The sequence below is a fragment of the Electrophorus electricus genome, chromosome 4 (genome assembly GCF_041902795.1).
Source record: "Electrophorus electricus isolate QZ-2024a chromosome 4, ASM4190279v1, whole genome shotgun sequence".
In the NCBI taxonomy this organism is placed as follows: Eukaryota; Metazoa; Chordata; class Actinopteri; order Gymnotiformes; family Gymnotidae; genus Electrophorus; species Electrophorus electricus.
The window spans coordinates 36198812-36222500 of NC_137500.1; the positions used below are offsets into that span (position 1 = coordinate 36198812).

The following is a 23689-nucleotide window of genomic DNA, read 5'->3' on the forward strand; positions in this document are numbered from 1 at the left end:
AGACATTTTCATGAAGAAAATACACGTTTTAACCACAAATGTTTATTATTTTTTAAAAAATAAATGTGACTATAATTGACATTAGTGTTTATACAAACAGTTTCCCTCACACACTAAAACCGCCCAGCTGTTTTTCAGTGGCCTGTTTCATGCTTAAATATATTCATAATGTTGCTACTAAAATGTAATTATGCATCACTGGAATAACCAAGTATGTTTAAAATGGTATCGGGTGCAGTTTAGTACAATGAGGCTGTTTTTACAGTTTGGGCATTTTTACTGCATTTAGTCGCATGGAAACACATGAAGCTCCAGCTGCATAGCGCATCTCTCTCAGCATGCCAGACCACTGCTTCTTGTCTTCTTCAAACCTGTCATAAAAAAGTGTCCTATAAGTTAGGTATCTGCAGACACATTTATTATGCAATTCAATGTGTTTAATGTTTGTTGTAGCTGTTGTAATAGATGAAATTTAGAACAGAATTCTAGCAATCACCACTGGCAAAATCTCAGTCTTGTTGGAACAATGGAACTTCCATTACTAAAAGCCCAGTGACTACTTACTGCCAGATGTCTGTGATCTCTGAGGGGGAACACTCTTTAATATCTGTCTCCATCATGGTGAAGCCCCCAACTAAATATAGTACACCACCAGTACTGACGAGATTCACTGAGCTCCTCTCCTGGGCAAATTCAGGAAAGGTTTCCCACCTTGCCCACAAGGCAAATAAAGAAGCAAAAGATATTTACAAATATACATCTCACTGATGTAGACTGCATCCTTCAATTTATTCTGTCAAGATGAAAATTTTGCAACCCACAGAATGTTTCCTTATATGCATTAAGTAATCACAGTTATATAATGTCACCTACTTGTTGGTTCCAAAGTCAAAGGCTTCGCAAGATGCCAACAGGCCATCTTCATTGATTCCTCCAATCACAATAATCTTTCCTTTGTGTACAGTTGCTCCAAACATGGACCTTGGTGTTTTCATTGCAGAAAGCTCTTTCCATTCTGACTTTTTGTGGTTATATGCAAACATTTTGTTGATAATTTTGCTGTGTTGTGAATGAAAGAAAACATCATGAAATAGGACAAAGATAGAGCCTGCAGTTCAGTAATATATTCATACTCCTCTTACTTTTCATCTGTCTTTCCTCCAATACAGTACACCAGCCCATTTTGTGAAATCACACTGTGACCGTGTAATTTCAAGGGCAGTTTTTTCGTTTCAGTCCATTTCATTTTGCTGTCAGATGGAAAATAGTGATTTGAGTGTCTTTTTCATATTTGAAAGGCTAAAATGAAAAGCTAGTGTTCAACGGTCTTACACTTACTCAGTGTCATAGCACATTACTGAGTCAAGAGATTCGTTGGTCTGCAGGTCTTTGCCAGCAATGGCAAACAGGAGATTGTCAAATTCTCCCAGTGCAAACAGACATCTGGGAGAAGGCAATGGGGGTAGAGCAATCCATTCTGGAGTAAGAGTGTCCAGCTGGAATAAACATCGGGATTACATATCACATTATATTACTAACTCAATGTCTTGGAGTGTATGGACTATCCTATAAAGAAAATGGAAATGAATAGAATATTACACAGTTATTTACCTGATAAAAATAGCACTGCAGTGGGGTTTCTTTATTGTCGTCATCCACAAAGAGTCCACCTGCGACATAAAGTTGATTCTTTTTGGTAGAGATGCTAACATGGTTTCGGGGTATCTGCTCTGCCATTGCTGCTAAGGAGCATTCATTCTCAATAGGGTCATAAACCACAGCGGCGGTATCATTAATCATCAGGATAAGGTCTTTAGCATGCATCCCAAGCCTTGGGCTGTCGTTCAGGTAACCAGGTAGTAAGTTTTCTCCATCCTCTTTCCCTCCCTCCTTTGCTGGAAGCTTCCCAGCAAAAGCATCTTTGATTACCTTAATTTTTTTCACAACTTCAGGATCAGATTTGATTATGTCATCCTTTTCCACCTTTTCCTTGAAATACTTTTCTGGAAGTAGACGGAAGCGAATGTGCTCAAAAGCTTCGTTTAAAAACTTTACCCGCTTTTCTTTGTCCTTCCTGATCCATTTCATCAGTAGTTCAAACACCACTTGCTCTTTCTCCACATTAAGAACATCAACTCCTATGATGGCAAAAAGCTCAGGAGGGTTAAACTCAAGAAAGTCTTCCTCTTTAGCTAGTGTCTCAAATCTATCAGCTATGTAGTCTCTTGCTGCAATAGCCAATCTTGGGCAGTTTAGCACCAGTCCCAATCTGAAGATAGCTAGGCAGTTTCCCATTGAGAGTTTCTTCTGTAGGTAGTTCACACACACTGTGAAAACAGATGGTATCTGAAAGCGGTTGGCTATTGCAAAAACTTCCTGCACATTCTCATCTGTAATCTCTATTTCTGCAGAATAAAGGTAATTCACAATCATGTCCATAATGGTTGGATCCACATTTTCCAGCACAACCTCCTTGTTCTCAAAGCTTTTTTCTTTGCCATCTTCAGTGAAATAAAGCTCTCTAAAGTAAGGGCTACATGCTGCCATGATAAGTTTGTGACAAGGCAGACTCCTGTCTCCTACTTTGAGTATGCAGTCAATAAATTTATTCTCTTTTAGGAGCTCCTTCAAACCATCTTGAAGCAGGGTGCTCTGATAGAGCTTCAAGTCTTCCCGCATACTTGCTGGTTCCATCTTGGAGGATGTATCAGAGAGGGTGTCAGAACTTCAGTGCTTTACCTTGTCTCACTGTCTTTGTTGTAACAGGCTATGTTAACGCAGAAGTCAGTGCAGTTTAATTCTGTCCCTCTATATTTAGCACCCCAGCACAGGCAGAAAGAATTCGGGTTGGCCAGATTAGAAAACAGAGTCACATTAGGCAGCTGTCAAAGATGGAAATAACCAACTGTGGACCTTGGACAGTTATGACAGGGCTACTCGTGTTTCTCTGGGGAGGATGACACTGTTTCTCTTATTTTTGGTACTTCCAGCAAAATAGTTTTAAGAAAACATTAGTATTTATGTTTTAGAAAGAGTCATAGTCAGGGTCATTGCAAAGAGTTTGTATGTTCTTTTATGTTTCATGGCTTTAAAGTCCCTCAGTCACTTTTTCCTAACACTGACTAATCCATATTCTTCTCACAAGTGTGCAGTTTTATGTGTTGAATGTGCTTCCTATGAACTGACCTTCCCTAGCTCACAGGTCAGCAAAGAACAGCTGTTGTTACAACAAAAGCTAATTTGTGCTCCTGGGCCATCTGTAAAATTCTTCACCTTCACTAGTACATATGAAAATAGCCACATGATGTCTATTGTTTAAAATGATGATTCAAAACTTTGGCTACCTTAATCTAACATTAATTAAAATTAGCTTAAAAGGCTCACTCCATGGTATTGTTTTGGATATTTTTTAATTATAGCATAATAGCAAAACTACATGATATTCATTATATTTTGAACACACACACACACACACATCAATCTAGTTTGTGCAAGACCAGCCCTGTATATTATAATAAATCTGCTGGGAAAAGGCCTTGATTCTGCCTATAAACATTTAATCAATAATGTGAGCTCTAAACTTTTTTCCCAACTGATACATTATTTTAAACACTGATGATATAAAGATTTAACTGGTCCTTCTTGTTACTATTTAAAACAGCTTCATGCTCTTTTATGTTTTCAGCCCATGACTTCCCAAAGTCCCTGTAATGTGAAGCCTTCTTTTAACTTCTCCACTGCTAAACCAAGCTCCTCTGAGAATACTGGCTCCCGGTCTTGTTGCTTTGAAGGAAATTGTAATAACAGTTAAGTATTAAAAATATATAAAGATGATGTTTAAAAAATTATTTCAAAAATGAGTTTAAGGATGAATCATGACAATCTGATTGTAGTTTTTATAGTATGGTTATTATACCTTGTTGCTATCAGCAAAATAAGCCTATAAAAATAAGAAAAAACAAAAACCAAAAATTAAACATACATTTATTTAAAAATTCTAGCATATTTTTGCTATTTCTAATTAATCACAAGAAATGTACTTTAGCATAAGCAGGTTTGAAACTAGGCAACCGAAGTCAGTGTTGATAGGACATTGTGATACATGGTTTAAGCATGCAGCTATTTTCAGAGTGTAAAAGAGACAGATCTCCCCGTTGAGTGCATCATTTATTACTGAACAAAGTGTGCTCACTGTGAAAGCATCAGTCTGCTCATCTGGCTCGATCTCCACATCATCAGGAGGCTGCTCCACCGTTAGCTCATCCAGTGGCTGAGGCTGAGTTAACATCAAAGGCCTTAGTCATCATGAACAGGTGGCTATCCAGTTTTATTTTCTTCAGTCATAGGGGATGTGATGAAAACACACATACAGCCAACGTTTTGTCACAAACGTTTCCATTTACCTTTTCCTCCATCTCGTACTCAACACCAAAAATTGGGTTTGCAGAGTACACCTTGTGAAGAGAGTTTATTTCTTTCACTGCATCTTGTAACTTGTCCATCGGATCAATCTTGAAACCTAGTACATACCCTCCTGTCTGAGAAAACGGTCACAGACAAATGAAACAGAATAAAACAGAATGAAAGCAAATGCGCAAAACTGATGTCAACATTAACTCCTTTATTATCTGTGCTTTTATAAAAATAATCAAATGTTTCATCTTATAAAACAAAAACATTCAAAAATCTTATCAAAGGTTTCTATACTTAGATCATTTTACATCTCTGATTGGTACTCGCATTCAGCCCCACCTGTTGAGAGCTCTCGATGACAAGCGCCAGTCCAAACTTTGAATCTCTAATCCTTATAGAGCGCTTGGGAGAAACAATAGCAGAGGAATAACTAGATATAATGTGACCATGAGATTTTAACAAATACTCATCACTGACTGTGATACTGAATACTCACAATCTGCAAGTAGGGAATGCTGACATTGAAGCTCTCATTCATATTGGCATGCCACACTATTCTCACATTAGTAATGAAAAATGTACCAAGGTTGCCCTGAAACACAAAGTAATGCCTATTATAACATTTTGAGTTACAAAATTTGCCATTACAGAAAAGTGACCCTTACACAACCACAAAGCACAACATCAGTCCAATCCTTTTTCCTACATACTTTTCAATATTATTCTAAGGGATTTACACTACCTGGTCACTGGATAAATTCCAAACTCCGTTTATTTTGTCATAAACTTGTTCCCGTGACAGTAGTCTCAGCTGTTTGTTCTGAATGAGAGCTCCTCTCAGTTTGAGATCTCGGTACATTTTGGAGGTCTCGTATGCTCTGTATAGGAAAATAACCCTTTTTGAAGCAGACTAAGAGAGAATTTATAACATTTCTTAAAAATATTTACTACAAATGTCCTACAAATAGGAATTTACAAATTAATGATCCAAATATCCTTAAAATATGGCATTCAGGGTGTAAATGATTGAAATTACTTTGCAGTGATGTGTGACTATCATACCTGTGGACAGCAATGACAGATGTAAAGAGTCTTGGGCTGCCAGGAACTACATTGGTGAATATAAACTCAAATCTTGTGTTGTTTGATTTGGTCAGGATGTAGAGAGCTTCAGTTTGCCCCCTTAGTTTCTGTAAAAAGTATAAACCCCATGTTATGTACAATGCTCACTTTAAATAAGAGACTCCAAAATAATATAAACATAAATGTCTTACAGAATTTGCTGTTCTTGTGGTTATGTTTATGACAGAATTGTATCCCACAGCTGTAAATTAGTCAATAAAAAAGAAAGAAAGAAAATAAAAGTTTTATTTAATAGGAAACTGACGTGTAAACAAAAACATTCACTACAGAGGACAAAATGTGAGAGACTGAATTCTTATTGGATTATCAGCAACTGATTGATGCATGATCGACTATATCTATATTTCACACTAATAATAACATTATACTTACACAAGTTAACCCTTGGTAACGCGACAGAATGCCAGATGATTCTTAAATTGGTCACCAGGAGTCTTCCTTTAAAATTAAATGTAGAGAAAGGACAGTCTGCAGTCTACTCACAGGAATTTATGGCTGACTTTTATTGCTTGCTAAAACGATGGAAATGTGTTTTAATCTTTATATGAAAGGTATGACAGACATGACATAACATACGCGAAAGAAATGCAAAGGTTACACATGACTTTGAATGTTATCTAGCTAGACAAACAGCTAGCGGTTCATGAGATAAACACCTCGATCGCCGTTGTTTCCTTTTGTGTCTTCTATAGAATCTAGACAATCTATGAGCACTTCACCGGGTCTGGTTTTCATCTGTCTGATTCAAGAAGAACAGCAAAGACAAACTGTAACGCCTAGCCAGGGTCCAAAGTCCGTGTCTCCTACTCTAGCTAGATATGCGCATCGAGCAATCAAGGAATCATCAAATGCTACTCTCAGATAACCATTTAATCTATAGCTAAGCTACAAATCCAAAATTAATTATCTAAAAATAAAATAAAATAAAAACGAAAGCTAGCTACGTACTGGTTATCTAGCTAACGCTGGATAACTTGGCTTGCAATTTACTTACAGTTGAGGAAAATCAGCATCGCATATAAATTGTAGATCTATTAACTGTAGTTAACTAGAATACTTGGCTTAACGTAATACGTAGCTAACGTTATGAAGTAATAGTTAATTTAAAGTAACTAAGTAACTAACCAAGTTAGCTAACCTAGCTGTCCTAGCTTAGCATAGTTAGGGTTGGCTATTTATTTGGCTAAACAGCGGAGCTAGTTATAACCAAACTTACTGCGGTGTAATATCAAATCGAACATCTCTGTCCTCCCATAGTGCATCTAATACACCCGCCATAGTGAGTTTTTGATATATCCTCAAATTGCTTGTTGAATAGCTATCAATGGAGTCGATAAGATAACGTTAGCTAGCCAGGTGGGATTTGTCATCTAGCGTCTCACGATCACCTCGGCAACTGTGCTACGGGAAGCAGGACGTATTAAACCAATTTTAATAGTCTTTTATGCTACGCAAGACGCATATCAATAACAAGAATGTTTTCTACTTCTTGTGGTAGCTATTGAAGTAATACTGAAAAGGAATAAAAGGTTTTAGTATAATTTTATTACAATTAACTTTTATTATTTAAATATTAAATCCGAATTGTGCTTGCTGATACATCTAAAGTCTTTTTCTATTGTATTCAGATATATAGCCTGCCCAAACTTCATGAGCTATCAAAAAGCCTAAGCTATGTGAATGAAAATTTCAAAAAGAAAATGTCAAAAACTTTTATTAACCAAATATTTTATTTATGTAAAAAAAGTACAAAATAATCATATACATTGTACTCAACACATTTGTCTCTAAAATGAATCATAGTTACAATAAGATGTTTCAATTGACCGATACTGAACAATTCAAAAGTAAGAGTGTAATCAAATTACTTAATCCATTATTAAGTGAATTAAGCATTAGATTTATCATAATGACTATACTATACAGGAGTTCCATGATGTTTTAGGTCATAATGTGTGGCATTTTACCTGTACTGTGTGTTACATATGAAAACATATCTTAATATTTATACAAGGTAAACATTGACAGAACGTAAAAATACAGTGCAGAAAACCAGTACTGGGCATCAAGAAAAAGATGTGCATGAGGTATATCTTCGGATGCGCTGGTAGCGCTGGTAGGTATATTTAAAAATAACATGTCAGCATTGTAGTCTGTCCTTTCATGATTTATTTTCTTTTGTTAAGGAACCAACATTTTCTGTACTTGCTGAAATAATGATATTGTTCTCTTTACTTGAGAATGCAGATGATTACTTTGATTCGGTGAGCATCACATGAACTACTTCTTTAGCATGGCATAAAAAATTATGTATAATTTTGTTATCCATTTTAGCTCACTGTGAAGAAAGAGAATATAGATTAGAAAAGGTACATAATACAGGAATCACAAAGGAAATTAGGCTCTGGACTCAAGAGCTGGGTGGGTATGTACAATATTAGCTATTCAAAAGGTGTTTAATAAAGTACAACATATACTTTCAGGCCAATGATTTTATCCTTATATAACAACAAGAATTTGGATCATTAATAGGCTAGGTTTAGGAACTCAAGCACCTTGTAATCAAGTAGTTTGCAATTTACCTGTACTTGTGAGAACACAAGTTTTCTTGCAGTCAGCTTCTGAGTCAAAGCGGTTATTGTTGCCATCACAGCCACCGTACCAGAACTGCGCACAGGCGTTTGCCTGTTTGTCATAGTACCAGCGAATAACGTAGGTTCTGCAGGAGCCCTGGCTTAAGTTCAGGGAGCAGCGCGGCTCCAGAGGAACTGCATACAGTCAGAGAGGGAGAGACACACAGAAGGAGAATAATGCAAAGGTAACAGGTCAGCATGATAGTTACGTGGAACAGTGAACCTAGCTCAGTTTTACTTACTAATAATAACTTACTATTAACTTACATAACTGACTAATTTGGGCTGGAATTTTTTATGCTTTGTTTATAAACTGTCTGTAACAACAACCAGCCAAAACTGATATCAAACGCTAGGTGGGTAATGTTGTTAATTAATAAATAAATAAATAGATAAATTGTGCTTACCTTTGATTATAACAGGATGGGAAACTGAAGTAGATGTGATGGTTCCTGATGAGGAGGAGAACGAAGATGATGAAGATGATGATGATGATGATGATGGTAGTGATGATGTTGACACATGGGAGGTAGGACTTTTGATGCCCTCATCCACAGGCTTTACAGGTGGGACAGGCGTTTTATTGACAACAGTTACTTTGTTGCCCACTTGTACACGAGACCTTACGTCTAAATCCTGTCCTTCATAGTAGTCTTCCTCCACCACAACCTGATTACCAAAAAAAGCACATGGTTAGACACTCTTAAGCCAAAGTCTAAAACTATTGAGCCTAAAACTATTATCTCTAGTTTTAAGCTCAATAATACATTCTTTCCCAATCAAAGTTTGCTATTATTTTTGCAGTCTTTCTAATTATTTGAGAACTTATTTTTAATTTAATTTTCATTGAATATATTTTATTTCCAGATCACCTAATAAACTATTGTTTTCATCTCATGAAGTCTGAGTAGGAACTAACCCGAGTATTAAGAGGAGCAGGATCGATTGGTAACGGGAATGTGTCTCCTCTGCTTCTGACATGGCTCTGACTGTTAGCCTGGGTTCTTTCCAGCTCTTTCTGGTGTCCATTTCCATAACCATTATTCCCATAAAAGACATCTGCATGGTTATGAAAGCCGTTATATTTGTATCCATTGTGCCCGTTGACACCATTGGTGATACGGTTGTAGATGAGTGCTCCGTTCTCATCCTCACAAAACTGGCTTACAAGCTTAGATTCCAAAGCTGCAAAAGATAGCACACATCTCAGAATGATATAAAACAATGATAGCTACATGTTAATAGCCACCTGATTCTCTTTAGTTGTTTATAATTTTGGTTACATTGATTTTTTAAAATAGGTTATGTTGGTTACATAAACATAAAGTTTGCTTATTTGCTGAGCTAATTAAACCACATGGTATCAAGTTACAAAGACATAAAATAACAGGTTTATAAACAGCAATCAGCCTCACCAGGCAAGGTGTTAAAGTCATCAATGAGGAACATGTGTTCGCTGTCTGGGTCAGAAGCAATGAGGTTAAGTTCCTTAAGGAACTCAACCTGAGTGGGGTCCGATGTGTTGACGATGCCAAGAGCATACATCTCAATATTAGCAGCATGGGCCTCGCGTACAGCGATGTCCAGCTTCAGAGGTTCTCTCTTATCCGTCTGCCCATCAGTGATGACGATGGCCACTTTGCGGACGCCACTGCGGGCGCTGTAGAAAGCTTCCTGCGTGGCCTTGCGGATGGCAGTGCCTGTGTAGGTCCCTTCACCCATGTAGGGCATCTTCCTGATGGCCTGCTTGACATCCTGCTTGGTCATGTAGCGTGCCAGGTTGAACTCCAGGTGCACGTCCAGGCTGTAGAGGACGAGGCCAATCCGGGTGGCGTTGCGGCCTACGGTGACGCGATCCACCAGCGCTGTGACAAAGTCCTTTATGATCTCAAAGTTCTCAGGGCCCACACTTTCTGAGCTGTCAATCACAAACACTAACTCCATAGGCCTCTCCTTACACTTGATGCCACATCCTAAGTGTAGACACACACACACACACACACACACACACACACACACACACACACAATACAATCACAAACACACACACACACACACAATACACACACACACACACACACACACACACACACACACACACACACACACACACACACACACACACACACACACACAGAGCAGTAGTTGTGCATTAGTGGTGCATTAAGGGATCCTATTTTACATTGACGCTGCAATTTAGTACAAGAATCCATGTCCAGGAAATCAGCCCTAAATGTCTCTGGCTTACCGCAAATCTCTTTGATTAGTTTAATGATGTCCTCTCTCTAGAAAACAACATATGTTCAAATTAAGCTACATGTTTACCAATGCTTTTGTAACATATTTATTAATAGTAGATACACTCAGGAACTCACAGTGAGGCCCATTTCTCCTTTTGTTCCAGGTCTTCCCTATGATGGATACAGAAATGGAAAGTGTTATCGAATACTGAACATCAGTCGGTAGCTCAAAATGTGTTGCCAGGATCATACGCATAGTGTTGCTGATTCCTGGCTTAGTTTAGATTAATGCCCAGTTTCTCATTTGACTCACAGGTTGCCCGGATTCCCCTGAATCACCCATGTCACCCTTGACTCCCTTCATTCCTCTTTCTCCCTGCTGACCCCTATCTCCCTGTAAAAGAGAAGGGAAGCTTCACCAGTCGTACAACAGAAATCGTATTTATAATGCTGGCAAAAGTAAGCCAACCAATATATATATATATAGCATAAGCAGACACTTCACCTTAGCACCTGGGAGTCCCTCCCCTGATGGTCCCCTTGGTCCAGTGACACCTGGAGGCCCCTGGTCTCCCTAAAGCAGTCATATGACAATATGCATTTCAGTCCCTGATTCATATTCATCTCTGTTGGATGAAGTGACATTTCCAAAGGCCGTGATCCAGAGGCCATAGGCTGCAGGAGGCAAACATACTTTAGGTCCTTGAATTCCCTCTCCTGGGGGCCCAGCTGGTCCTGGCAGCCCTGATCTTCCTGTGTTGCCCTTAAGCCACAAGAGAACAGCATTAATACGTAAGGAGCAAACAGCTGGTCTTCCTTAACTGCCACAGCAACTAAGCAGCATTGCCCACACATCTGCTTCATGGCTAGAAGTGGAGAGAACTGGCTGTGTAGAAGTGGATGTGGAGAGAGGAGTCCACAGAGTGTCAGAGTCTCTTTACTGCTGATCACCTAGGAGTGGTACAAGAGCCACTGACTACGGCATCTACTGACTATCCGAGCAAGCCCCAGCTATGCACTTAATAATGCCATGGCACTGTAGTACACTAGGCCTCTTTGCAAATATGCACTACTGACTAGAACTAAACTGTCTCAAAAGAAAACTAATCCTGATATTAGATACATGCTTGCTGATGCAGCTTGCTACAAGTTTACACATTTTTAGGACATTCCAGTGTGAGATTTAAGCTAATTTCTTTGAAGGCCATTTTAGTTCACAAGAAGAAAATAATGCTGAGCTCTGTGCAGTAAATGGTAAAGGTTTTTGCGCTTACTGGTGGTCCTGGCAGCCCTTCACCTGGTGGGCCTGGCAGACCAGGTAACCCTCTGAAGCCGACGTTGCCCTGCAACAAGGAAATTACCCACAGCTTTATACCAGCACAGTGCACAGCACATCTCTATCAAAGGGCAGTAGTACATGTGCACATCCTCATGACTGAAAGCTGTGCCAGTTTTGTGAAACAAATGTAACCGACAGCTGTGTATAGCTGTACCTTTGGTCCAGGGAAACCGATTCCCTCTGGCCCGGGATCACCTGGAAGACCTGGGAGACCGGCAGGACCCTGCAAAAGATAAACAACACGGTTTCAATGTATGTGTGTCTCACAGATGTCACAGACGAGATGTTGGTTTAGTGAGGTGAGGGTTTAGTGGGATAAGGCAAGGAAAGAGTGAATAAACAGATAGACAAATCCATAACAAGAAGCAAGATTCATAACCAGGAATGTAGGAAAAGGGTCAATAACCACAGGAGCAATATCGAGCAAACCAATTGCCGAAAATCCAGAGATGTTAATGGGACGAAACAAAAACAAGGTCAGAGCCAGAGTAAGATAGAACCTGAATGAATACAGGTTTAGAGTTGCAGTGCACAGCTTACAAGACTTCACAGTGTGATAGAAAGAGCCTAAGCCTTAAGAGAATGAACAAGAATCAGGTGCAAGGCCATTCACTACAACTCAGGAGACAGTGACCTCTGTTGATGAAGGAGTGAATCAGACTGGGTTGGTCTGACTGTAATATTTGTGTTATGTATTTTAGGAGCATGCTGCATAATTTGCAATGTATTATGTGGCTGTACAAATCTACCTACCGCTGGTCCTGGAAATCCTTCACCTTTTGGCCCAAAAGGACCAGGAGGCCCTGGACTGCCACGTTCACCCTAGTGGGCCAAGCCAGACAGGGTGAATACTGCCATGCAGACAACTTTTATTCATGCTTTAAAAATATTCTACCTTGTCAAACATGACTTTATTCCATTCCCTCCTTTCTGTTTTTCTGTTTTATTTTTTGATGTTTTCTTTTAGGGTAGATATGGCATGACACATACCTTTGGACCTGGCAGCCCATAGCCTGTTTCCCCAATTGGCCCAGGAGGACCAGGAGGTCCAAAATCACCCTAAAGACACAGAGGGACATCATACCATTATTCTCGATAGGTTGCAGAGAGTGTGATAGCGTGTTGTACGGATCCCTGGATCACTGTTTCTGTTTGCCATGGGCCTATTCTATCATGGCTTGCCAGAGTCTTTGGTATGACGTATGGCTGTAGCATTTTGCATTCATTACCTTCGGTCCTGCGATAGCACGCCCAGGAAGTCCTGGCATGCCTAGTCGCCCTGGCATTCCAGGTTCTCCCTACAAAAACAACACTTCAGGTTTGAATACCACACACACTTATACACAATTAACACACACATTCTCTTTACCAAGCCTAACAAAAGGCTGCAGCTCATTGCTGCAGACTGCAGGGTATTGTTTACCTTGTGCTTTTTGAAAAAAGAATATAGCTTTGGTGATGCAAAGATGACATGGGAAATACAGTGAAGCCGACTAGAGAAACATCTTAAATGTCTTTGGTTGGCTCTCACCTTGGCCCCAGAGGGACCGGAAATTCCAGGTGGGCCTGGTAATCCTCTGACACCACGCTGACCTTGGTCTCCCTGTTATAAAAGGGGTGAATATTATTCTCCTTAAAGGTCAGCATAGCAGGTTATATGAGTCCATGTATTACAGATATAATTACATGCAAGTCTGACTTTTTGAGAACTAAAAGTATTTGTATGGTGCAAAGGGCTGCATGACTATTACAAAATGCCCAGGCAATACTTTTTGAATGACCAGCCAATGCAGCAAAGGGCATGCTGAATGATTGTGAAGATGCAGACAGACTGCTCTGTGATACTTTCTCTTGAAGGATCATACAATGTGACTGAATTAAGACACCCAGAGATACTGTCCAATGATTTACTTTTTCTCCTTGTGTGCCAATTCCTGCTGCTCCTTCTGGTCCCCTCAGTCCTGGTATGCCAGGCTCACCCTAATGAAGAGGAAGATAGATGAAGAATGCACATTGCATAATGATGAGTGGATTGCAGTTTCTATCCTGATGTGTGAAACCATTGCCATGGGTGTCAGCAGTGGTACCTTTTGGCCTGGAGCACCATCTTCTCCGGGAAGCCCAGGTAAGCCTGCCAGTCCTGACGCACCTGGCTCACCCTGAGTAGAAGGGCAGTGCGGGTCTGCACTTTACATCTCTCACCGTTCAGTATGTATCAGCGCAAATCTTTACTTCATCAGCTCAAATCTTTACTCATGGCATTATTTGACATTTGAGTGTTTGTCTTTGCCCACTCATCAAGGACTAAGCAAACAAGCAAACAAACTAAAACATCTGTACACATATGTTACCTTTGGTCCTGGCTCTCCGATCCCTCTCTCTCCTGGGCTGCCAATCTCTCCTGGTAATCCTTGGTCACCCTAAACAGAGTGATAAAGAATAAAAAAGAAAAGATAGAAAAAAGCCTTTTTGTATGTCATGGCTACCGTCAAAGCATCCTGTCTTTGCCATTTACACATATTGTGCTACTAAACCTAAATGTATCTTACATTTTGCATTGAAATATATGGATTTAGTGACACTAACCTTTGGTCCAGGAAGGCCCTCTCCTGGGGGGCCTCTGTTTCCTGGAGGCCCCCTTGGACCTTCCACACCCTGTTAATGAGGAAAACTGGAATGATTATAAAAACTTTGCGCTCAGTTTGTCTCGACTGCAATATGTGTGTGAGCTTGCAGTGATGGACGTAACAGTTTATAATGAATGCTTAAAGGCTTCATCATGTTACCTTCTCTCCCTGGATGCCGAGCCCAGGGAGGCCTACTGGACCTGTGGGACCCGGAGGCCCAAACTCACCCTAAACACCCAAGACAGGCAGAAAATGTCAAATTTAGTTCCAGGAAACAAATGCAGTAATAAAATGTTTAGTTCACTTTGCTTTACTGATACCATAAATTATCCTTCTGTGCCAAATCACATTTCACTATGCTGTGCAATGTGAGAAACAGGTGTCTCTTTCTAATGAATTCCTAATCAGTGAAATCTGAAAAGGGCTGCTGTGGAATTTTGTAGTGGGATTTAACAGATTTACTGGCATCTGGTATACTTTTCCCACGGTAACTCAAGATCTTCCACCGTCCCATCTGCCAGTTTCTCTCCCACTTCCCAGCATGACTTGTGTAGGCTACAGCAACCTCAAAAGGTCACTCGTCTACTTTGTATGTACTCCTTTATTCTTTTTGTGTAGCAGATATGGTGGTTTTGTGTGAATGGCATTCATCAGTTGACATATTTACAGCCCACCTTCTCTCCTTTAATTCCAACGCCTGGCTGTCCCCTTGGCCCCCTTGGCCCCTCGGGTCCTCGGTCACCCTGCCAGACAAAAGGGAAATTATCAGCCCTGTGGCCATTAGCCGCTCCTGCTTCTCCTCGCCATGGGGCCGAGTCCACCACTTGAACAGTGTTGCTCTTTCACTCTATAGCTATAAGTATGAAGTTACTGCAAGAAAGGCAAACCTGTCTCCGTTCATTACATACAATGGAAAAAAAATTGCACATCTTGGGGTTTTCAGGTCTTTGTTGACTGGTGCAATTTTTACCCATACTTTTCTCTCAGTGATAGATTTTTATCGTACTTGAATAATGCAGATCACATAGACAGGTGAAAGAATATTAGTAGTTAAGAGTCTCTTAGTACAATGCATTTTTTTTATTGCAAATTGGAGGAAAATATAATATTCCCCTTAAGGTCCATGGCAGACTTCTGACAAAAGGTTAGAAACCAGAGGATATGCTAGTTGATGTTGCAGCTTTATGCAATTACACAATCTTTTTTGATTAGATAATGGCTTTTCTTATTCTCGTTTACATCCTGCCACATGTGTTTGCCCTCTGTTGGAATGAGACAGTGGGATAAACACCTGTCTAGTCCATCTCACATGTTTCACCACTGAGAAGAACGGTGGTTTTACAGTGGATCAGCTTACACTACAGTCAAGAAAGTGTAATGCAGATGTCCATCCTTCCGAGATGGCTCACATGTAAAACTAGAAATTATCCAGCTAGGCCCCACACATCCTTTTTCCACATCCATATCCTTTTTTTTGCAAAGGTCTTAGTTACAAATTTGGAATAATTAATGAAGCAGTGATTTCTCACATAACCGGCTGATGGGCACTTTAGGCTTTAATTTGAATGCAGTTGCTTCACAAAACATAAGGGATTAGACAAGAGATTAGGGATGTTCCTCTATGATTTGTGCAATTGCAAGTATACCTCAATTAAAGTCATGGCACATAAACATTAACGGATAGCCTTGAGCGACCAAAAGTGATATAGCCTCAAAAGGTAGGATATGAATAATCACCACTCTTCAAGGTGAGTTGTCCTTCACCTTACACTGCTTCTGGCTATAACAAATCCTCTTTTCATTAAAGAGTGTGGTGGATAATAGCTGATAGAGGAATGAAAACAACCTATGCTAGGAAGACAAGTTTACCTTAGGTCCAGGAAATCCTTCTCCCTGTGGTCCTTTCTCTCCCTGCACACCCTGTGGACCTTGAGGTCCCTGTTCATAAAGAGTAATTTATGTTTTTTAAATAGTCATTTTAAGCATTTAGTAATAGTAAAAAAAAAAAAATGGTGCTAACAGTTTAGCGTATTCAGGATTTTTTGTGCCTTGAAACCATGCATGTGGAAGCATGCTGGTAATTAAGGAAGAGACTTGCTGACAGTAGATATACATTTACTGATAAATCAGCTCACTTGGAAAAAGAGAGAAATATCTCTATTATTATGGGTCATTGGATCACTGGCCACTCACAGGGGGGCCTGATTCTCCAATTCCTGGTGGGCCAGGAGGACCTGGTCTGCCCTGATGTCCCACATCACCCTGCAGACAGAAGTCCAGAGTTATGAGATCAAGATATGTCTGTGACTTCAACTCAACCTATGATTTTTGGCATGCTGCTATTTTAGAGCAACTGATTCTGCAGTAAGGCCTGCACTTTGTGTTGAAGAAAAGTTCCTTTCAAGGTAATGTCAGAAAACAAGTTGCAAGAAAGACCTGGGCAGAGGAGAGCTTACCCTTTTCTTATAGACGATGTTATTGTGGAACTGAATAAAAGATGATGGTTCAAGTGAAGAAAGAGGTACTGACCTTTGGCCCAGGAAGTCCAAATCCTGTTTCGCCCTGGAGGCCTGGAGGGCCAGGTGGACCACGCTCACCCTGTCATAGCGCATCAAACATTTGATACTTGACATCAAATATATCTGCAATGATTGACTATTCTTGTATCTTTAGCCCCCCCCCCGCTAAAGCAGCAGAAGCTGTTGCCTGTAGCAGCAGAAGCAGCTCATCTGCTGGCATGAAGACTAGACCCAAGTAAAATCAAGAAGATAGGACATTATTTTTAATTATAGCAGATCACCTCAAGGGCAACCAGAAAAAACTCCCCCTTTACCAGTGTAGAGATTCGAAAGGATTATGATTACGCAAATTCAGGTTTTAAATCAACTCAACTCTCCAGGTCCTTGGTGGGGTAGCAGTGTTTGGTCTTGCAGATCTGAACAGGTTTAGGCTCATTCTTGTCAGACACTATGCCTTTGAGCTCATTCAAGTATAGAAAAAAAGTAATCTAAAAAGTAAAGTGGACAGTTGACGGTTGTAGAAAAGATCCTAAAGTAAACTTACGGCTTAACATGTGTAATAGGTTTTCAATGGACACCATTGAAGTAAAAGTACACGCCCTCTTCAGTGGGTGTTGTGCGTTGTCTGTTTGTCGGTCTCTTTCTCTCGGTCCTTTCCCTACTCCAGGCACAGGATCTCCAATGCAGTTCACTCCAGTCCAAGTCTTGCTCTTAGACTTAGAGTTTACTCAGTGTTCAAGTCCATGTGTGCCCGTCATCACTTTGAGAGTCTCATGCATTCTATGACACATTCTCCGGACTTAAAACACATCTGATTACATGGCAAGCTAACCTGGTTATCACTTGTATAGTTGCTGATTCTCTGGTCAATAGATCTGCAATTCTGTGTTTCTGGCTTGTGGTTCTGTTTCTAGACTCTCTGGAGTTTTGAGACTGAGTTGGTGTGGCCCGTTTCACTGTATATAAAAATCACACCAGGTGTAGGGTTGGTTGCTATATGTGTTGGGAGTGAGTTTTGTATGTATGTTTTGTGGATAGTTAGGAAGAGTATGCAAGCAATTTTCTTTTGTTTCCATTTGGTTTTGGTTAGGTATAGTAGAGGTATTTACACCTCTAGAGAGGAATGTGAAGTTCATATGTGTGTGTTGTTATTATCTTATACAGGAAACATATAATATATCTTTCCATTTATTTTATCCTTGTCCCCATTCATTTTTCCTTGTTCATCCCACATCCTTTAGCAGTTTAGCTTTAGCAGTTTTTCTAAACACTAAAACCCATGCACCACTTCCTTATTCTGCTATGGCTTAACCTGGACTGAGTCGTAGCAGCCCTCTCTGTGGGGGATTTTTCCCCTCTTATCTGTCTCTATGACTATACGCCTGCCCTTGTGTCTGTCTCCATCATCTTTCCACCTCTCAACCTGGAGGATTAGTTGAGGTTTGCTTACAGGGATGCTGTTGTCATTAAAATGACAGGGGCATTGCCCCAGAACAAAGCTCAAATTTTACTTGAACTGTCAAGGAGATAACATTCATGTAATTTGCAGCATGCACTTTGTTTTGTTTAATTACCTTATTCTACTTAAGATGTTGCATGAAATATGAGCCAATAAGACATCCAGGTTCACAAGTATCTCATTAGGCTACTGTATATTTCACACATTCCACACACCTTTATTCTTTACACCTGCATGTTGGTACATGAGTTTTCTTTTATGTGAGAAATACCTTACTGTTGTTATTAACCATAATTCCAGTCGTTTAGAAAGTCTGTCTAAGACACACCATTAAACTGTAAAATACACATAGTTCTTTTGTGAGAAGGACTGAGAACCCCTACTGGGCAAGTTTGCAAGACCTCTCAAGACATTTCCTGCAATTAAATTAAACACAAAACCAGACTGCTCAACACATACCGTCTAAACAACACCTTTTACAGACAAGTAAAAACGATGATTGTAGGATTTCCTCTGTCTCATGTGAACCTTTGCCAGGTGTGCATGTTGAAGAAAGATTTCTCTACTTTAGATGACAGTTGGCCATTAGAAGATACTGACCTTCTTTCCCTGTGACCCTTCTGGTCCAATGTCACCCTGTGGTCCTGGTAAACCCTACAGAGAAGCAAAAGCATATACATTTTAGCAATGTAGTACTATATTGCTGAGATGTGAGATGTGAATCATTACACTAAAATGCAAATTTTATGTAAATAGTATCTGGTGCCTCACATATTACAAGCTGTTATATATATAATTTTGGGTCAAAGCAGTTTTGTTCTCACCCACCTGCAAACCTCTGTTTCCTCTTGTGCCAACAGGACCCTCTGGACCCTGGGAAATTGTTTAATAACAGATTAACAATTGCATGTGAAACCACTGACAGATTAATGAACATGGTGACCTCTTCTAAAATTTTAATCCTTTTAAAAATGACAATGCACAGAATGAACATCCATATTTATACATACCCTATCACCCTTGATTCCCGGTGTGCCACATTCACCTCGGTCTCCCTTCAGACAAGAAAGCGATGTATATAAGCACATAACTATAGATAAATTATAAATGATAGACTTCAGTGATCACCCTGACAATAACTGATGTACCTTCTCTCCTTTGTAGCCAGGTTTCCCCTGCAAGCCAAAAAGAAAACTGATGGTATATTTTTGTATCAGTCGGCTCCATAGAAACAGTATATTACGTCAACCAGTAAAAATGCTTTCAGCGACGTTTCTGCATGTGTCAGTCCAGGCTTGTTCTGATTCCACTAAAGGACTTACTTCTGTGCCATCACGACCAGAAAGTCCACTCAGCCCACTCTCACCCTGGGAGGAACAGAATAATACACAATTTTTTTTAAACTAATAAGAATAAACAAACCATCTGTATTACAGGAGACTTGTCTCTGAGACCTGTATATCTTACATGGTATGTATGTCGGTTATTACAATTACCAAGGCTTTGATCAAATAGGAGGAACTGAGTAAATAGTAGGCTTTGTATAAGACCTCAGTTTGGGTCGCTGAGGTCTTATTGATCTCAGTTTGGGTCGCTGAGGTCTTATTGATCTCAGTTTGGGTCACACCTATACTGAGCTGAAATGTGCTACATACTGATTAGGAGAAATTAGCTTTTTGCCACTGACTGACGTTACATGCAGATGCATGCATCAGCAAATATGAAACGGCGACATAGGATATAGCAGTGCTGACCTTTTGACCTTTGGGACCAGGAGCTCCATCCTCTCCTGGGCGACCTTTCTTTCCCTTTTGGTGGTATAAGGCAAGTAAAGGATTCCTGTGTTAGTGAAAGGCAGCACTGCCCAGTACATGTATTATGCCTGATATCTTCTAAACAGCTGGAAAAAAGATTCTCTTTCAATAATCTCATCTGTCTTACTGGAACAATGCCAAGAGCAGAGTCACCAAGTAGGGTAAACCTAAAACTAAGTAGCCAATGTCTTTAATGTTGACAATAAAAAGAGAAAAAAGACAGGAAGAGGAGAGGCCAGTGACTCTCTCTCTCTCTCTCGCTCTCTCTCTCTCGCTCTCCCTCTCTCTCTCTCTTGCTCTCTCTCTCTGTGTGTTTCAAGTGCAGAATAAACTGGCCAGTTAGCGACTGTCACACCTGGTTAATGTGCACTATATCTTTTGACAGAAGGCTGGTCTGCAGACATTTAACTAATGAGAACAATTACAGTGGCTAGAAGGCTTGGAATCCCTGCTAGGTGAAAGCACCTGGATAATGATGCGGCTGCCAGACAGACAGCTGCTAGTCAAACACAAGCCACCTACTGATCTGTGGAATAAAAGGCTCTGTTCTCACTTCAAGTGTGACTCCAGATCAATTTCAGCCTCCACTCTGCTGGAAGCTGAAGGCTAATCACTGCCTCTGTCTGGGACTGTGGTCAAGTCACTAAGGGGTGGGGGATGAGATGGTTGGTACTCTTTAGATTTTTTCAGGGGTAGAGACATTCAGTAGGAGCTCCGGCAGTTCCTAAACCAAATTTATACTGACTGTGTACTTTTCCAGTAGTATCAAACAGAATCAAAATCACTTGATTGATTCTTCATTTGTCTTTTTGGTTGTTAATCTTCTTTTGACTGCTTCCTTTTGAATCCTCTCATGTTCTCCAAACTCTGATCCATTACTACATTCTTCATCTTGTTATTTTTTACATTAGTCTTACTACACGTCAGTGCCTAGCTAACAATGTTTTTTTGGTTTAAATATTTTTTATAGCCTATGATATTTTTGTGTGCTGTTTAGTTCTCCAGGTCATAACATTTAACACTTCCAATGTGTGCAAAAAAGAGTTATTTTAAATGATGCATTAAGTACTTAGAGCCTCATTTATATGAAGAGTCCTTTAACTTGATTTTTAAAACGTGATCCATGCATTTTTTATGTTTAGATCAAGGAAGCTAAAAATGACTACATGTCTGTTCGCACCTTTAAGCAAGACTCATCTGGTGTTAGTGCTGACAGATGCTAACACAAACTGCAATTTTTCCCACCTTCAGAAAGCAAAACAATTAATTCGAATGCCAGAATCCTGCCTACACCGTTGGCTAGAAACGGTCACCTCTTAGCATGGAGAGACAACAAAAACAAACAAACAAACAAACACCCATATGACACAAGATAAAGTACTTACAGCTGGGCCTACAGGTCCTTTCTCACCCTTCTCACATGCGCATTTCTCAACCTTGGGACACTTTAACAGCAAAAATTATTTTATGATGAATATGTGAGTTGTACATTTATCAGTTGCGTTTTGATCCAATAAAATTCTAATCCACACAGAATCTTTAAATATCAACTACTTACCCCTTCATCAGCAAGCTGAGCCTGTTTGGAGGCAGAAAAAAAAATGAGAAGCTTGTAGCCAAACACCTTACATGTAAGGTTACTTTGAAAGATAAATGCACATATTTTAACTTATTCTAGCCTCCCTTAATGTCCCAGGACCCTCCAGTGGGTCCAGCCTCTCACACCTGTTAGTACATTCCTTATATATTAGTTTCAGTGTACTTACTTATTGTAGAATATATTGTCATATTAATAAATCTACAATAAGATGGGATTTTAAGGGATCTTCAGATCACTTCTTAGAACTTGTAACAACAGATACTTACAGTATTTTTCACCCACGTAAATGTTATGTTGCAATGCAATGCAATGTTAAATTTATTTTTAATGGACAAAACAAATCACAAATAACACAAGTCAATTTATCAATTCATTACATCATTCTATCAGATGGTCTTTATAAAACATTTGATGATGTGTAAAACTGATTGTAAATTGAAATAGATTTGGCTGTTTCTGAATGAAAAAAATCCAATATGTAAATGATTAAATTTGTGCAAATCAGTCACTAGAAAAACACAAATCATATGAAAAGTGAAGATAAAAAATCTACAGAATATTTCCACCTAGAGGAATGTCAGAAGAACAGCAACAGGATATGCATGTACATGTTAAACACCAAATGTGGACTGACTTTGGAAATTCCAAAGAAGACAGAATGACAGAATTGTTCATTCCAAGCATAAAGATAGTTTGCATTTTTGCACCACTGTTCAAACACAAATTATCCAAGCAAACATGTGTCAGAAGAGCTTTAGAACTCTGACTAGTTAAAATTAGCTCACTAAATTAATTTAATATTAACACTTAACCATTACCTTCTTTAATATATTTCCAAGTTACTCTGGTGAGCAAGCCCTCTTGAAAGTCTAAGACAGTGGTATTCTAATCTGGACCTCATTTGCCTATGACATTAGCAATTCTGCAAAGAATACCACATGAACCTTCAAGGTAGTAATTGTCCCCATAAGAAGCTTATGTGTACTGCATGAACTTTCCTTTAACAAGATTTTGTCACACATAAAAGGCACCAACAAAATTCTGCACACGCTTAAATAATTGACAAATGTATTTAAAAGGCACATTTTGTACATGATGGCAAACATTGCAACTGCAATTGTAGGAGTACATGAAGAGGAAGATGACTTGCTTCAGAATACCATGAACATTTGCCATAAGAAATACAAATTTAGGTCTTATAGAGGAAGAAACTATAAGCCAACATAGACTGAGAAGAGATATAATTGTCCTGGTCTGCAATGATTTAGAAGAAACAATGAAGTAGTCAACTTAGAGCAACCATGTAGTTTCAAATGTAATAGTTTAAAGCTTCAAATATGCAATATGCAGTGTAGTTTCAAGTTTCAAATGCCGTACATTTTAATGTAACTCTCAGTTTTCCCATGACTGTGGTTAGTCAGCTATCTGTCTCTGGTTGTATCTGTCTGGTTGGTCTTTAATATGTATGGCCTCATTTACATTTTTTAATGGGCTTACACCTTGGACACAAGGTGAGTATAATTAAGCAGTTAGTTGACAGTTATGCTAATTATTCCATAACTTTACTGTGTAAAACATTTTGCTTGGTGTAATAAAACTGTATAATAAAGAAATTACATTATATTAAATTTTCAGTAGGACAGTTCCAGCAGTTTTATGTGATCAATATGTGCATAAACAAAGAAACAAAGGACTTGTCATTTTTATTTCAGTAACCTTCAATTAAAGTAGATTACAAATGGTACAAGTAGATTTCTAACCTACAGTAGGATATGTACTTTCACTTGCAGCCATTCTAAACCTAAATCCAGCTGATGTCATGACATGTAAATTTCAGTTTTGCACTTTTTGTTGTCTATGTTATATATCTGCTGGTTGCCATTTTCTTAAAAACTTTTGGTA

At 39.3% G+C, this 23689-nt stretch overlaps 3 protein-coding genes across 5 annotated transcripts in view; all 3 read right to left on the bottom strand.

Annotated features, from left to right (window-relative positions):
• Positions 1-22: 22 nt before the first annotated feature.
• On the bottom strand, positions 23-2764 carry klhl41a (kelch-like family member 41a). 2 transcript variants are annotated; one of them, XM_027021100.3, is made up of 6 exons: positions 1612-2763; positions 1339-1496; positions 1143-1250; positions 874-1059; positions 565-711; positions 23-371 (listed from the first exon to the last, which is right to left on the bottom strand). In XM_027021100.3, the coding sequence occupies exons 1-6, from the start codon at positions 2692-2694 to the stop codon at positions 260-262; spliced, it is 1794 nt and encodes a 597-aa protein (XP_026876901.3). In that variant the 5' UTR covers positions 2695-2763; the 3' UTR covers positions 23-259. The 2 variants fall into 2 exon arrangements, with proteins under 2 accessions (XP_026876901.3, XP_081569673.1); XM_081713547.1 differs by lacking the exon at positions 565-711 and having other exon boundaries at positions 1612-2764.
• A 629-nt stretch (positions 2765-3393) lies between these two features.
• On the bottom strand, positions 3394-6953 carry bbs5 (Bardet-Biedl syndrome 5). Of its 2 annotated transcripts, XM_027021114.3 has the most exons (12): positions 6773-6953; positions 6213-6295; positions 5929-5994; positions 5688-5737; positions 5476-5603; positions 5156-5291; positions 4910-5005; positions 4753-4815; positions 4404-4538; positions 4193-4276; positions 3917-3940; positions 3394-3783 (listed from the first exon to the last, which is right to left on the bottom strand). In XM_027021114.3, the coding sequence occupies exons 1-12, from the start codon at positions 6832-6834 to the stop codon at positions 3682-3684; spliced, it is 1029 nt and encodes a 342-aa protein (XP_026876915.1). In that variant the 5' UTR covers positions 6835-6953; the 3' UTR covers positions 3394-3681. The 2 variants fall into 2 exon arrangements, with proteins under 2 accessions (XP_026876915.1, XP_026876916.1); XM_027021115.3 differs by lacking the exon at positions 6213-6295 and having other exon boundaries at positions 6773-6944.
• A 395-nt stretch (positions 6954-7348) lies between these two features.
• col28a2a (collagen, type XXVIII, alpha 2a) overlaps positions 7349-23689 on the bottom strand; it is an 18320-nt gene continuing 1979 nt past the window's right edge. Inside the window, exons 4-36 of the mRNA XM_027021111.3 lie at positions 21746-21766; positions 21573-21632; positions 20128-20181; positions 19696-19740; positions 19522-19548; positions 19384-19428; positions 19202-19246; positions 18974-19027; positions 16925-16993; positions 16589-16657; positions 16265-16333; positions 15070-15138; positions 14555-14623; positions 14355-14423; positions 14120-14188; positions 13856-13927; positions 13680-13748; positions 13300-13371; positions 12998-13066; positions 12759-12827; positions 12522-12590; positions 11923-11991; positions 11704-11772; positions 11124-11192; positions 10935-11003; positions 10743-10823; positions 10565-10600; positions 10438-10474; positions 9605-10162; positions 9109-9374; positions 8597-8858; positions 8139-8324; positions 7349-7894 (exon numbers count right to left, since the gene is read on the bottom strand). Coding sequence (XP_026876912.3) covers positions 7887-7894; positions 8139-8324; positions 8597-8858; positions 9109-9374; positions 9605-10162; positions 10438-10474; positions 10565-10600; positions 10743-10823; positions 10935-11003; positions 11124-11192; positions 11704-11772; positions 11923-11991; positions 12522-12590; positions 12759-12827; positions 12998-13066; positions 13300-13371; positions 13680-13748; positions 13856-13927; positions 14120-14188; positions 14355-14423; positions 14555-14623; positions 15070-15138; positions 16265-16333; positions 16589-16657; positions 16925-16993; positions 18974-19027; positions 19202-19246; positions 19384-19428; positions 19522-19548; positions 19696-19740; positions 20128-20181; positions 21573-21632; positions 21746-21766 — 2964 coding nt within the window. The 3' untranslated portion in view covers positions 7349-7886. The remainder of the gene's footprint in view (positions 7895-8138; positions 8325-8596; positions 8859-9108; positions 9375-9604; positions 10163-10437; positions 10475-10564; positions 10601-10742; positions 10824-10934; positions 11004-11123; positions 11193-11703; positions 11773-11922; positions 11992-12521; positions 12591-12758; positions 12828-12997; positions 13067-13299; positions 13372-13679; positions 13749-13855; positions 13928-14119; positions 14189-14354; positions 14424-14554; positions 14624-15069; positions 15139-16264; positions 16334-16588; positions 16658-16924; positions 16994-18973; positions 19028-19201; positions 19247-19383; positions 19429-19521; positions 19549-19695; positions 19741-20127; positions 20182-21572; positions 21633-21745; positions 21767-23689) is intronic.

Coding starts and splice junctions, on each gene's coding strand:
- klhl41a (XM_027021100.3), bottom strand. CDS start 2,694: ATGGAACCAGCAAGTATGCGGGAAGACTTGAAGCTCTATCAGAGCACC. Junction 1,251..1,338: donor GTAATGTGCTATGACACTGA/GTAAGTGTAAGA, acceptor TCCATCTGACAG/CAAAATGAAATGGACTGAAA. Junction 372..564: donor GAGATCACAGACATCTGGCA/GTAAGTAGTCAC, acceptor TTTTTATGACAG/GTTTGAAGAAGACAAGAAGC.
- bbs5 (XM_027021114.3), bottom strand. CDS start 6,834: ATGGCGGGTGTATTAGATGCACTATGGGAGGACAGAGATGTTCGATTT. Junction 5,604..5,687: donor CCACAAGAACAGCAAATTCT/GTAAGACATTTA, acceptor TACTTTTTACAG/AAACTAAGGGGGCAAACTGA. Junction 3,784..3,916: donor ATTTTGCTGATAGCAACAAG/GTATAATAACCA, acceptor TTTCCTTCAAAG/CAACAAGACCGGGAGCCAGT.